This window comes from Leuciscus leuciscus, assembly GCF_965113295.1.
Source record: "Leuciscus leuciscus genome assembly, chromosome: 6".
NCBI classification, from domain to species: Eukaryota; Metazoa; Chordata; class Actinopteri; order Cypriniformes; family Leuciscidae; genus Leuciscus; species Leuciscus leuciscus.
In genome coordinates this window covers 47,863,184-47,878,183 of record NC_138730.1, presented here as the reverse complement: position 1 = coordinate 47,878,183, position 15,000 = coordinate 47,863,184, and the positions used below count along the sequence as shown (strand labels likewise).

The 15,000-nt window shown below is 40.5% G+C and overlaps 2 protein-coding genes across 4 annotated transcripts in view; both read left to right on the top strand.

Annotated features, from left to right (window-relative positions):
* The window catches only part of LOC309501083 (transcriptional repressor p66-alpha), a 37,165-nt gene extending 34,517 nt beyond the window's left edge, over nucleotides 1–2,648 (top strand). For all 3 annotated transcript variants that reach the window (XM_082173056.1, XM_082173055.1, XM_082173054.1), the window contains one exon: nucleotides 910–2,648. In XM_082173056.1, coding sequence (XP_082029182.1) covers nucleotides 910–1,043 — 134 coding nt within the window. In that variant the 3' untranslated portion in view covers nucleotides 1,044–2,648. The remainder of the gene's footprint in view (nucleotides 1–909) is intronic.
* A 7,460-nt stretch (nucleotides 2,649–10,108) lies between these two features.
* Nucleotides 10,109–14,427, top strand: ndufa13 (NADH:ubiquinone oxidoreductase subunit A13). The gene is made up of 5 exons (XM_082173279.1): nucleotides 10,109–10,263; nucleotides 11,709–11,787; nucleotides 11,870–11,941; nucleotides 14,046–14,115; nucleotides 14,213–14,427. The coding sequence occupies exons 1-5, from the start codon at nucleotides 10,170–10,172 to the stop codon at nucleotides 14,330–14,332; spliced, it is 435 nt and encodes a 144-aa protein (XP_082029405.1). The 5' UTR covers nucleotides 10,109–10,169; the 3' UTR covers nucleotides 14,333–14,427.
* Nucleotides 14,428–15,000: the final 573 nt, after the last annotated feature.

Sequence of the window (15,000 nt, the reverse complement as noted above, 5' to 3'; positions counted from 1 at the left end):
TGATCAGGACACTGTAGTTCATTTATGTAAGTGAGGAGAGCAAAAATAAAGTAAACTGTAACATATTATACCCAGATGTTCTTCATACAGTGACTACCAGTAAAAATGTGGGACCAAAAATGATTGGGACACTTTGAGCTGATCATGTTTTGCAGAAGTGTTTTGTCTTTAATTGCTAATGCTCTTTTTACACACAGACTGAACAAAATGAAGCATTGCTTGGTGATTGGTTGAGCTAAACTGGTATTATCTAATTGTGTAGTTAAATTTAACAGCTGACAGATATTCAACATAATTCATGTGTGAGACAGTCTAACAGAAGGACGGACAAAACCAGTCAAATATCAACTGAGTTCTGCTCATATTTTATTACCATTTTCTAAACTATAGCGAATAAACTGATAATGTGAGAAATATTGAAGGTGTCTGAGTAATCTTGGTTTGACTGCATTACTATTTGGGTTTAATTTATTTCGCCGGTCTGAACGGCACCTAATGCTGCTAACCAATCAGACTTCAGGAACCGCCCACAATGCCACAATAACCAATCAGAGGAACAAAAGAAGAATATTTCATCATTTTCATGATTGACCGTCGCTGTCTGACGGCGACTTCTGCTCCTGTGGGATTCGGTTTCATCCTTCATGAGTTTAAACTCTATGTTCTCCAGAGGGGGATTAAGATTAACTCTGTGAGTTAATTGAAGGTTTATGCTTTTGTCTGTTCGCATTATTTCGACTTATTTTTTAAATCAAGTTTAACAGCAGAATTGAAGAACTACAATTCCCATGATTCTGTGCAGAAGATTCCACCAATCAGGAACCAACGGCGCTGATAAACTTAGATAATTCAAGCAGAAATGATTCTTGTCATTGTTTACTCATTCTGAATCGTGTGTGTGTGTGGCAGGTGTGACGATGGCCTATATGAACCCCAGTTTGTCGGGACACAAGTCGTCGTCAGCGCTGGAGCGACACAGAGAGTTTCTGCTGGACATGATCCCCTCACACACCGTCTCACACACCGCAAACTCCTGGAAGTGAAGCTCGGGATCAGTCTGGGAATCAGGACGTGTGTGTGTGTGTGTGTGTGTCTGTTCACGCCAGATCGCTGAGATGCTTACACAGGTTTATTCATCCAAGGGCTTTTCACTCTCACGGGTGAGTTTGTGCTGAACCACATCTTAACCACATCTTAACCAGATCTGAACCACATCTGAACCAGATCTGAACCACATCTGAACCAGATCTGAACCACATCTTAACCAGATCTGAACCGCACCTGAACCGCATCTGAACCAGATCTGAACCCGATCTGAACCACATCTGAACCACATCTTAACCAGATCTGAACCGCATCTGAACCAGATCTGAACCGCATCTAAACCAGATCTGAACCGCACCTGAACCGCACATGAACCGCATCTGAACCAGATCTGAACCCGATCTGAACCACATCTTAACCAGATCTGAACCGCATCTGAACTGCATCTAAACCAGATCTGAACCGCACCTGAACCACATCTGAACCAGATCTGAACCACATCTTAACCAGATCTGAACCGCACATGAACCACATCTTAACCAGATCTGAACCGCATCTGAACCAGATCTGAACCGCATCTAAACCAGATCTGAACCGCACATGAACCGCATCTGAACCAGATCTGAACCCGATCTGAACCACATCTTAACCAGATCTGAACCGCATCTGAACCATATCTGAACTGCATCTAAACCAGATCTGAACCGCACCTGAACCGCATCTGAACCACATCTTAACCAGATTTGAACTGCATCTGAACTGCATCTAAACCAGATCTGAACCGCACATGAACCGCATCTGAACCCGATCTGAACCGCATCTGAACCCGATCTGAACCACATCTTAACCAGATCTGAACCGCATCTGAACCATATCTGAACTGCATCTAAACCAGATCTGAACCACACATGAACTGCATCTGAACCCGATCTGAACCACATCTTAACTGCATCTAAACCAGATCTGAACCGCATCTGAACTGCATCTTAACCAGATCTGAACCGCATCTGAACCGGACCTGAACCAGACCTGAACAAGATATGAACCGCACCTGAACCACATCTAAACCGCACCTGAACAGGACCTGAACCGGACTGATCAGATCACTTATAAAAGACTCTCAGAACAAGAGGAAAATACTGAAAACAAACCAAAAACATCGTAACAAACTGATGGATGCAAACGAGCCGCTTCACACTGGGTGTGTGTGTGTGTGTGTGTGTGTTTAGATTTCTCTGACTGTTAAATTATATAACTGTGTGTCATTTCAGCTGAAGGATGTGTGTGTGTGTGTGTGTGTGTGTGTGTGTGTGTGTGTGTGTGTGTGTGTGTGTGTGTGTGTGTTTGTCGTCACATGTTTGACCCGGACACACAATCTGATGGTTTGTTTTTAATTTGTATTGTTTTAAGTTGACCTTTAGTTGACTCCGTCTGAATTAATTAGTTTCCTTTGATCGAGTCCGTCAAAGTTTTAAACATTTGTCGATATTTTTGCATTATATTGTGTTTCATACGGGCGGATTCTCTATATAAACATTTGCTTCCAATAGTTTCTGTGGTGATTTCTTTAATAACTGCTTTAATAAAGAGATATTATCTCTGCATCCCTTGATTATCATCTGTGTTTATTGGGCTTCATTTAACATCCGGGGCCTGTACCATGAAGCCGGTTTAGGTGGCTAGCCGGCTATGTTTCAGTTTAGTTTCCGCCAACCCTGGGTTTTAGGTACTATGAAAGTAGCTTGGCTTTAATCGGTGTTCGTCGCCATGGTATCTTACGCTGCACGGCTAACCTGCTCCGGGGCAGGTTATGTTCTGGATTCAAGATCTCAGACTGAAATTTGACCAATCAGCTGAGAGCAAAGAAACATATAGGTGACGTAACTTATTCCCAGTGTCTGTTACAATGACTTCACCTTTTCTTCCAAATCCGGTGGACATCTCAGCGCAAATTGTTTGACGAGCAGCACTTCATAGAGAAAGAGTTTTTAGCCAGACAAAATCCCCTTGCCTTTCCTGATAGTTACTTGTATGAAAGATACAGATTTTCCGCGGAAGGAATGTCTTATCTTTGCGAACTTCTTGAGCCGCACATAAAGAATTTAACACGTCGAATTCATGCACTTACTGTACCGCAAATATTGCGTTGCGGTTTTTTTTTTTGCAAGTGGTACATACTTGCACGGTGGGTGACGCACAGAAGCTATAGGGGAAAACACGGTTTGTCGAACCATTCGTAAGGTGGTCCTCGCTCTGCAGGAGTACATGAATAGTTTCATTAATAGTGTTCCCCGGACATTTATCGGCCATGTCCATAAAAGAGGGCTTTTATAAAATTGCCGGTAAGATATATTGATAGACATCACATGAACAAAATTTTTTTTTTTTTTTTTTTAAAGCAAATTGCACAAATGTACTATACAATATAATACATGTTAAGAATTATTTTAAATCTTTATTATTATTCTGTTAATCTTATGATAGGATTCCCTAGCTTTCTTAGTAGTACAAATACGTTCTATAATTATGTAAAATTATGTATGTATGTGTAGCCTATGTGTAATATAGCCTATTTTTATAATATATAAAAAATGTGCATGTATCATTTTTTATATATAATAAAAATAGGCTATAGGCTATATTACACATATAGGCTACACATACATACATAATTTTACATAATTATAGAACGTATTTGTTTAACTTACACATTAACAATCAGCAATCTTTCTCCAACAGTCTTCTCTTGCTTTGGCAGCAGAGACCGTATTGTTTCGAGCTTGAAATACATATTTAAATTCATCGTAATTCTGAATGATTATCTCTTGCTCCTCCGCGGGAAAATATATCGCTCTCACTCTACCCGCGATTGGTTGTTCAGTGTCGACGTCACTCTTTTATGTGCACGCGCGCGTGGAGTAATCATAGCTTGAGGATCAAAGCCTGAGTTGACAGAGAAAGTTGATGAGCTGTGTCATGGTACCAATAAAGCCTGATTGGCCCTGTCCCAAATGGCACACTCCGGACTTGTGGACTTCCTCAGAGTCCACACTTTGGTGTATTCGGTTGTTAAGTCGTGACGTAACCACTCTCCGATAATACTCTTTCCGGGTCCAAAGTCCAGGTCCTCTCTACCGCTTTCGCTAGTGTTTTGGTTATTATTGAGTGTTTTTACAATGCCGCAGTGCTGTGTCCCGTGTCCCGAGCTAACTCACTTCAACCTCGTAAATCTTCTTTTTCATTGATGCCTGGACTCTACCCTTAATTATGCCACCTGAGTGATGAGCTACACTAACCACTCTGTTGGTGTTAAAGGAATTTAAACCCTTTTTGACCGCCAAGGGTGCCTCACTAAGAAGGACGTGATCGTGAATAAATGTACAGGTTCCACCATTGTTATTTCTGGACGAGAGGAGCGCTTGGACCCGGAAAAGGCTAAACGTCACGCGTGACGTCAGACTTAACAATCGGATAGGGCCCTTGGCGCGAGTCCACGAGGGCGCATTGAGAGGTATTTTTGGGACAGACTCGCTCGGCATGCCGGAAATAACGGTCTGGCTGTTGTTGGACAGGAGAAATCACATTTTTGCGCTCCGACGTCTTATCTGCATGTCCACTACACAGCCTAATTTTACAGTTCTATATTTTGATATTATGCATATCACCTGGGCATTAGACAATAGATAAATCATGCTTATTTAAATGATGTATACAGTTGTACATAATAATACATAATGTTCCATTTGAACTAAGATTACAATTTTAAAACATAATTTAAACATATTTTTTTCAATTTACAGGTTTCAATATTCATACTATATGTTTACATATGACTCAGTAAAGCCCTGCCATTCAGTTCTATTTATTTAATGAATCATAATGCGATCGTATTATTAAACACGCTATTATTATGTTTGAGACATCAACCACTGCTCGATGACCATAATGTTTGTATAAACTGTAGGTAACAACTGGTAAAATGTACATTTAGGTCATAAAAACAGTAATATTTTCTTCACAGCCATGTCAACAATTATCCGTGAGTGAAATCTCCTCCCATCTGTTGTCTGATTGGCCTTTCGCAAGGATTCCTGGGTAGTTAAAGTGCGTGGAGCCTGCTTCTATGCGGGCTTCGTGGAAGACCGCTTCAAGGGTACAAAGGAGGCGCTGCTGAGCACACTTCAGAGCGGTAAAATGCTGAATGGGACAGCCTACGGACTCGTAAGCTGTGTCCCAATGTGAAGACTGCATCCTTCGAAGGCTGCGGACTTCAAACGATGCAGCCTATGCGTCCTCCGAACGACACACCATGTAGCCTTCGTAGGATTTCCTAATTATGCAGCCAGGTGTTCCCGATTACCGCTCCAGGCGCCAAGCAACGGTGCGAGAGTATGCTGCCATCCTGACAATTCATTTGATATAATTAAGTAAACAGCTATGGAGCCAGAATTGGCTATTGTCATTTTTATGTTTTATATTTTACTGGAGGACCAGGTCATGTAGGCCTACTTTCGGCTTAGCCGAAGATTCAAATGTTCATTTATATCTTACCTTGATGCGATTTTGTAGGCTAGTGTATTCTTTTTATTATGCACATAAATGGACCATGGTAAATATATTTACACAGGTTTTCAACCCTATTTGAATATAAAACTCAGTTGAATATAAAAAGTCCAGTGCGAATGTTACTCCCACTCGTCATCGGCAGCTGTCAGTCACTGTTGCTAGGCGACAAGAACAATCCTCCGTAGGCTAGACCGGTCCGAGCGCTTCAGATGCGCTCTTTGAAATGGGACGGTGCTGTAGTTAGCAACAATTTGTTAATATTGTGACAATAGGCCTACATTTTGTTAGTTTAATTTTCAAAATAACCAGTGGTGGTATGTAAGGAACTACATCGTTAATACTCGAAGTGATTTTCCCACACAGGACAGCAACACTACAAAATTATTTTACAATATGATGCATTGTTTTACAATAAACTACACAAAAGTATATAGTTTAAATGTATCAACCTTGAAAATATTCAGAAGTAAAATGCAACATATGCAGTAATATAAAAGCAGAACCATCATAAAAACCCTGACAAGGTTTTTTTTCCTCCAGAATTCCTTTACTTTAATGTACTTAAGGTATCAAGAGTAAGAGTATGCAAGATAAGTTTGCTTAACTAAGGTTTGAAATATATGACTAGTAGTTTTTCCCCAAAGCGGTATTAGTGGTTATTTAAAGTACTTCAGTGTAATAAAGTATCTCAATATTTATTCCATGAGTCAGCCCTGCAAACCTGTTGGTAGACGTGGATAGTGTAAATATGCAGTCAAACACTCTGGAGAGCATCCCAGATGATGTCCCACCAGCAGGAGGCCTTACCAGGGTCTCTATTGTGGAGCCCATCCCGGTCCAGCAACAAACCAGGGTCTCCCACTCAGCTGAATAAAAGTCTACATCATTTTTTCTTATTTTATGTACTGTAATTTAAATGTTTATGTTGATTTTGATATGTTTAAAATATGTTGTAAATAGTTGGGGGAAAAAAGTTATAGAAGAATTTGTTTCATGTAGAAATTATGACTGTCATTACAAAAATAAACAATGTCCCGAGCAAAGAATTCTCTTTTATTTACACATTTAAAGTTGCATAATTTTTTTTTCCTTTTAAAAAATATAAGTGAAAAAAAGTTAAACAAGAATATATATATATATACATATTTCTCAATGATTCTTTCAAGAGGAGAAAACAGTCTGTCCATTCTCTCTTGTGCTCTCATCGCCTCTGCAGTCCCATGTCTTCTCTAATCAAGTCCAAAAACTCGTCCTCTCTGTCTTGCCTTCATCGTGGTCCTGGTGCTGATGCTGATGCTGCTGCCTCTGGCTCCTCCTCTTCTTGGTCACACACTGCTGAACTCGGCCCTGGTGTGTCCTCAGGGATTGAGGCAATGAGGGTGCAATGCCTCTGTCCCAACATCTCATCCATGAGGACAAACCAGGGCCAAGTTTCAGCAGTGGGTTTCCCACTCACACCCTCTCCTGTCCCAGGACACGTGCAATCCTAAGGCAGAGCAAATTAACCATGGCTTGTTAATAACAACAGCACAATACATTTCAGCAAAGATGTGATCTCAACTTTCTTACTTTGTATTTTTAAAATCATATTCATGAATACTCAAATTTGGTTAAGCACAGCACTACAAAAACACATAAAAGTGAAACCCCAATGCCTTATCTACTGCTTTTCTTATTGTTGTGGGCTTTATAGGGTGAGTGATATTTCTTATTTACACAAGTTAGACAGACTAGTGCATATATTACAATAAAATTTAATTTAATTTATTTCGTTTATTTATTTTTTTAATTGCAGTTTAATAAATTGAGCTGTCTGCTCCTTGCTCCCTGAAACAATTATTAAACTAATATTAGCACAAGTTTTGCCTCAGACCACCTGACAAATGAAGCCACGCAATGGTGATTTAAGTTAAGATGAAGTTTATAAGAAAGAAAAACTTGTGGCTTTTAACTGTGGTTTCACTAGCTATTTGAGTAAATGAAAACATAATACTTACATTTAAATGTGAATTTGCCGTCCACCAGCGAACTCTCGGCCGTCATTTTTTTTTTTTTTTTTTAAATGCTGTCGTCACCGACGCGCGATGACTTATGGGGTAGGATAGTCCGCTAAGTGTCCATTTATGTATCCTTCCTTTCACGGGGAAACGAAGGGTGCATTTGGCGTCGCTTTAGCCTTCGTCGCGCCGCGATTACGCAACCGGCCTTCGAATACGGACTTCGGAGGATGCAGAATTGAATTGGGACAGCCTTCATCGCGCCGCGGTGACGCAATCGGCCTTCAAATGCGACCTCCGAAGTGTGCAGCCTTTGAATTGGGACATCCTTCGTCGCTCCGCTGTGACGTTTCGACGCGCCGCTGTGACGCAATCGGCCTTCAAATACGGCCTTCGGAGGATGCAGACTTCACATTGGGACACAGCTGTAGACTCAGCGAGCACGCGCAATTCAAGTCCACGAGACCGAAAGTCCGCATGAAGTGCGCCATTTGGGACAGGGCCATTGACTCTGCACACTAAACCTCATGCATCGTTCCTATTGGCCCGTGAGGTTTCAGTTTAAATATTCATGATGTTCCCGCCCACAGAACGGATGATGTCACAGTTTGTTAGATTGATCTTTGTTCCTGTAATAAGTTTAACCCTTTCATCCTCAGTGTTTTAATGAAGCCGTGAGTTTTAGTTCATCTTAGAGACCGAGACGATAAAGACCGTCTCTCACTTCAAGAGCCTCCAAAACTATCAGATCACACCTTCATCTCATCAGGACACACACACACACACACACACACACACACACTGCCGTTCAAGTTTTTCTTTTTCAAAAAAAAAAAAAAAAAGTAAATAAAATAAATCAATACTTTTATTTATCAAGGATGAATTAAATTGAGCAAAATTGACAGTATTGTTTTCAACACTGATCATTCATGTACAAACAGTTAACTTTTAATATCAACATTTGTCAAATATTACAAAAAAATATATATCTGAACATGATTTATGAAAATGTTTTTCAACCATTTTTTAAAACCGTTTTTTTTTTTTTTTTTACAAAATGTTAAAATAAACAGTATACTGACTTTCTGCATATACTTTTTTTTAACGTTTTCATTTATTTATTTTTACATTTTATGCTTCGAACATCATAACTGAAGCATTAAATGTTGCTGTATAATGAAAATAATGTTTGAAAAGCCTACATTAAAGGTTTAGTTAAAAGCTAGGTATTTCAGATATCTTGGATATATAAATGAGAGCTTATTTTACTGTCTGTGTCTGACAAACATTTTCATCTGTAATTTGCAATTAATTCTGAACACCGTGATTTAGTTTGGTCAGAGTTAGAGAACTTCAAGATACACTCGCACTTTAGTTCTGGAGTCGAAGTGCCCTGACATACATTAAATAAATGTTTTCATTTTGTGTCTGTACAGTCAGCTCATGTTGAAACTTATATCACAAAACATCAAGAAAAAAAACAGGTTAACCAGTATTTCCAACCACTAGAAAACGGGTCAATTTGACCGCAAAGTTACACAAGGGTTAAATAAATATTTTCTATCAGGTTAAACTTTTGATTAGTCACTCAAACCTTAATCTAAACCTCTCGTCGGTCGCACATATCCGCCATGTTTGTAGTTTTTTAACACTTTTTACTCATGTTTGTAGTTCCTCCTCCAAAGCGCAGTGGGTTGTGGGTAATATTAGCACGGATCCACACTTCGAAAATCCACCGGGAATAGTAGATCATCCGGGGACTTCTGGCACACTCTCTACAACACACTATGCTTTGGTACACACTTATTTCAATCTCACACACTGTTTATGAATGAACATTTTTCTATGTTTATGAACAGAGAAATGAACATCGTATTTAGGCCACGCCCACACCGGGGGGCGGGAGCAATCCCACCGTCTCCATTGGCTCTGTATTGTGTGAAGCAGAAGCTCCTCCTCCTTGTCATTTATAACTTATAACATAAGACAAAACGATGTCTAAAAGCTGTTATGTGACCAGGCGTACAGCAAACAAGCTAAACAACCCAGACATACGCTTTTATAAGCTGTCGAGCCCAGAAAACGAGCGTTTAAGGACTCAAAAGTGGATTCAGGCACTCTGAGAACTAACGTAATAAATAAGAAATATAATATATAAAAATTACATTTGGATATTTGACTTACCAGTGACTAAATGTTTACTACACACTTGGTGCATTTAGTGTATACTGAGTGTCAGGATCCCAGTTTACCCATTCGGTCAAGCCTGTATCCACTTTTGAGTCCTTAAACGCTCGTTTTTTGGGGGTCGATAGCTTATAAAAACTTATTTCTGTTTTTTGTTTTATTTTTATTTTAAGCCTTTAGACATTGTTTTGTTTTTTGTTATAAGACAGAAATGACAAGGAAATGGAGACGGATTTTCAGATTATGACGAGACGCAGGGCTGGAGTCTGAGAGGCAGGGGGCGCTAGAGAGCAGCGCGCAGTCGCACTCGCCGCAGCCGAAGAAGAAGAAGAAGAAGAATACGCTTCCGGCTTCCAGAGCGGCGCTGACGGTAAGATGGCGGCGTCCAAGGTGAAGCAGGACATGCCTCCGCCCGGGGGATACGGGCCCGTGGACTACCGGAGGAACCTGCCCCGGAGAGGACTGTCCGGTTAGTGTGTGTGTGAGTGAGTGAGGAGGGTTAGCGCGGTGATCAGTGCGGGGTTCATCACACACACACACACACACACACACACACACACAGAGAGAGAGAGAGAGAGAGAGAGAGAGTTGTCCTGGGTCATCATCATCATCTCAAACACCCTGAGCGAGATTCTGCTGTAAATAATCACTGTAAAACACCATCTAATCCAGCTTTAAGAGTGAATAGTTAGTCATTAACTCAGCCTGTTATTCATCAAACTCACTGACGATGATGTTTAATCATATTTCTCATTAAAGTAGAGCTGTATTACAGTCCTGGAAATGAAGACACTGTAAACTCGAGTGATTTTCCCTCTAGTTTAAAGCTTGACTCGTGTTTGATCTCCTGCTGTGTGTGAATGCTGATTCTGGATGAACTGAGAATCACGATTATAGTGTTTCAAATAGAGATCACGATTCTGAACAGACAACTAAACTAAATAACATTTGCTAGAGGTTCTGACTAGAGGCAGTCAGTTTAAACTGCTGAAAGTCCCCCTGTGGTGAAAATCCAGCTTTTAATGTAGTTTATGCGTCTATGTGGTGTGTTTAGTACGCTTTAAGACAAACCATGTGTAAGTTCATAAGTCGACAGCATTGCTGAGTATTTCCTCCTTAAAACTGCAGTGAACCAAAGACAGTCTCAAACACACGCTTTGAAATCGCTGGTGTTTCTGACGTCACAAACTACCTTGTAACCAATCAGATCAACGTGTGATCGTCAACCAGTGGATCTCTGAGCTGAGTGAGTGGAGGCGGGGCTCATTTGCATATTCATAGAACCGCGCATACTAAATGAGGCGAGGGTGTCGAGTTACATTCAAGATATTTTAAGGCATGAAGACATTGTTTTTCGAGGAAAAAACTTTTAAATATGTAATTTTGGTGATCAAAGATGAGTTCTAAGGGATAAAATAATTGACTACAGGAGGACTGTTAATAATCTGAATGAATTATTTAAATAAAATCTTTTGAGTAAATGATTCAATGACTCCCTTATAAAGACTTATTTGTTCATTACCGTTTTTGAACGAATCTCTTGAATGAATGGTTCAATGACTTATATTTTGAAGTCACTTGTCGCCACCTACTGGTGTAACGATGTAATCAATACAATCTTTATTTGAAGCAGAAAGTTGCTTTAAATTTTAATCGCTACCGTAGACATCAGTGTTTCATCAGAACTATAAACCTTTATTCCAGTTCTTCTGTGATATGAATGATTGTAAGACAGAAATGATGACACTGTGTGGCTGAAGAGTGTTTATGAAGCTGTTTTATACTGATGCATTGATTAACATTTAGGAATAAGATCGCGTGTGTGTTTGATTCGATATCGCGATCTTCTAGCGGTTAATCTTGCAGCTCTACTAATGTAAGTCAGTGTTTTGATGGTGTGTGTGTCGTTCCCAGGTTACAGTATGTTTGGGATCGGCGTCGGGATCCTGGTGTTTGGATACTGGAGACTTTTCCGCTGGAACCGCGAGCGCAGGTGAGTCTCGTAGCTTTAGCCGTTCGTGTGTCTCGTCCGTCAGTCCTGACCTTCCTCATCTTCCTCTTCCTCTTCCTCTCAGGCGTCTGCAGATCGAGGAGCTGGAGGCTAGGATCGGGCTTCTGCCGCTGCTACAGGCCGAACAGGACCGACGGTGAGAGTCAGACAGAACTCGCTTCAGGCATATCTCTGTATATATTCATGTAAATCAGCGAGACACTGGAAAGGCTTCATGAACTGAATCTGCTTCAGTTTGACGTTTCTTTGGCTTCAGGTTCATATTCAGAGTGAAACATTGCAGCACTTTCACAAATCTGAGTCTCAGTCGTCAATAATTCTTCCACCTGATTCCCAACACATGCGTTAACCTCTTAATGACGATGCTTTCGTAGGGTTCTGATGCGCGTCCGCCATTTGCATTAGACACGCCCACTCCATATCCATATAAGGGCTTTCTGCGCATCCTTCCGTGACTCTGAGCAAAACGTACAGCGCTCTCTAAACATGAGCAGAGTTTGAAATAACACTGAAAAGCTTGAAGATTTTATTAAAACATGTCAATAAAATGTTGGTAACATATTTGAACACATTGTTAATGATTTAGCATTTTGCTAGCATGTTTTCTAACATGTTTTAAAATGTTGCTAACATGTTTTAGTACGCTGTTAGCATTAATTAGCATCTTGTTAACACTGCTTGCTTGTTTACACGTGTTTTTAATCATATTTTAACACGTTTCTACCATGAATTGGCAAACATGTTAAGTCATGCTAGTAATGTTGTTATCATGATTTACCATGTCGTTAACATGTTTTAACTCATTGTTAACATGAATTAGCATGTTGCTAGCAAGTTTAAGCACGTTGTAAACCTGAATCATGTTGCTAATAAGTTTAGGCACGTTGCTAAAAAGATCTAGGATGTTGTTAACATGAATTAGCATGTTGCTTGTAAGTTTTAACACGTTGCTAGCATGAATTAGCATTAGATTACAGAGCTCTCATTAGCAGAGAAACCGTGCATCTGCATCTCAACACAATTACATCATCACCCAGTGGTGTTTCTGCATTATGTGTGATTTCAGTTCTTATTTATTATTCATAAGTTAAAGGGATAGTTCACTTTGAAATAAAATGTTGGTATGATTTAGCTTACCTCAAGGGCATCCAAGATGTAGGTGTCTTTTTTTCCGCAGTAGTTTCAATTTTGATATTTTTAGGTCAAACTGTTCTTGTCTGTCAGTCATATAATTTACATTTATGCATTTGGCAGACGCTTTTATCCAAAGCGACTTACATTGCGTTATCCTATACATTTTTATACATAGGTATGTGCAATCCCCTGGGATCAAACCCACAACCTTGCGTTGTTAACGCAATGCTCTTACCACTGAGCTACAGGAAAGCTACAGGATATAATGCAGGTCGATGGTCACTGTCTCAAAGAGCATGCACAGAGTCCAAATTAAACAATTCCCCATCGTAAGTACACATTGATGGCCTAAGACACGAAACGAGCGGTTTGTGTGAGAAAACGAACAGTATTTATATCGTTGTTACCTCTTATACACAGCCATGTCCAAGTGATCTGAGAGCGCGGGCGGGTATAGATATATACAATAGAAGTCGCCTTGGCTACGGTTTCGCAGTAGCCAATGCGACATCTTGCGACATCGTGTATATATCTATACCCGCCCGCGCTCTCAGATCACTTGGACATGGCTGTGTATAAGAGGTAACAACGATATAAATACTGTTCGTTTTCTCACACAAACCGCTCGTTTCGTGTCTTAGGCCATCAATGTGTACTTACGATGGGGAATTGTTTAATTTGGACGACGGGGAATTGTTTTAATTTGGACTCTGTGCTTGTGTTTGAGACAGTGACCATCGACCTGCATTATATGACTGACAGACAAGAACGGTTTGACCTAAAAATATAAAAATTGAAACCACTGTGGAAAAAGACACCTACATCTTGGATGCCCTTGAGGTAAGCTAAAACATACCAAAATTTTATTTCAAAGTGAACTATCCCTTTAAGAATACATTTCAGGATGAGATTTACTGGTGAGTCATGATCTGTATGTGAGGATGGATTATATTCATATTTATAATTCATGCTTCATTAATGAGACCCAATGATCTGCGTGCCGTCATCGTCTGCCTCGACCAATCACAGCGTTTGGGGCGGGGACTCAGTGACAGGCTGACCAATGGCAGACAGGGGGCTTGATTACTGTGGTGTTTCTCCTGCAGGACGTTACGGATGCTGCGGGAGAACCTGGAGGAGGAAGCGGTGATCATGAAGGACGTTCCCGGCTGGAAGGTTCTGACGCATGTTTAGTTGTGTTTCTGAGTGTTGATCACATGATCATGATGAGTGTGTGGAGAATCAGGGATGAAGCTGCTCTCCTCTGTCTCAGGTCGGGGAGAAGATGTTCCACACGGACCGCTGGGTTCCTCCGGTCACAGAGGAGCTCTTTAACCTTCGACCCCGTGAGGAGCTGATCCACAAGAAGTTCGGCTTCCAGTGGTACGTGTAGACGGCAGCTATCCCAGCATGCCCTGCTGCACGGAGGCGTGTTTTTCTGTTCACACTGTAAATGTTTCCATATTAAATATCTGTACTTTCCTCTCAGATGCTCTGGTGTCTTCCCTCGTTTCTCTGCCGTTGCCTTCATTCTGCACTGCTCTTTTCAGGCACACTCGACGATACGACCCCTTTAATCAACACTAGTTCATGCAGTGACTATAAAAATATACATTAGTTACAGTATTTATTAACATTATGGCACGTCTACACGACAGCGATGTGCGTTTATCAAAACGACCCGGTTCACACGGATCGCTCGACGGAGAGCGCTGTAATATTCATGTCAGGCCAGTAGGTGGCGACCTCACCGTGTAAAAGAACGCACATGTAGACTGAACACGCATGTGCATGACATCACTGTTTCTGTAGTTTACACAAAGACGATAACGATGATTTCAACAGGCGTTTCAGGCCCCAAATCTGTTATTGCGTAAATGAACGACCAAAACATACAAAGTTTTACGTTTTCAGTTGAAACTGGTGTGGTGTTAACGGCCCCCTTAGTTGAACTGCTCTCTATTTGTTCATGTTAGTTCAGATCCATTAACCCTCTGGTGCTCTTCAGTCATTTTTGACCAAAAAAATATTTTTTTATTTTATTTATTTAAAGAATTATCA

Bases quoted from the DNA above. Each gene is read 5' to 3' on its own strand.
- ndufa13 (XM_082173279.1), top strand. From the start codon at position 10,170: ATGGCGGCGTCCAAGGTGAAGCAGGACATGCCTCCGCCCGGGGGATAC. The intron at 10,264-11,708 runs GTTAGTGTGTGT...TGTCGTTCCCAG, and splicing joins GCCCCGGAGAGGACTGTCCG to GTTACAGTATGTTTGGGATC. The intron at 11,942-14,045 runs GTGAGAGTCAGA...TTTCTCCTGCAG, and splicing joins CAGGCCGAACAGGACCGACG to GACGTTACGGATGCTGCGGG.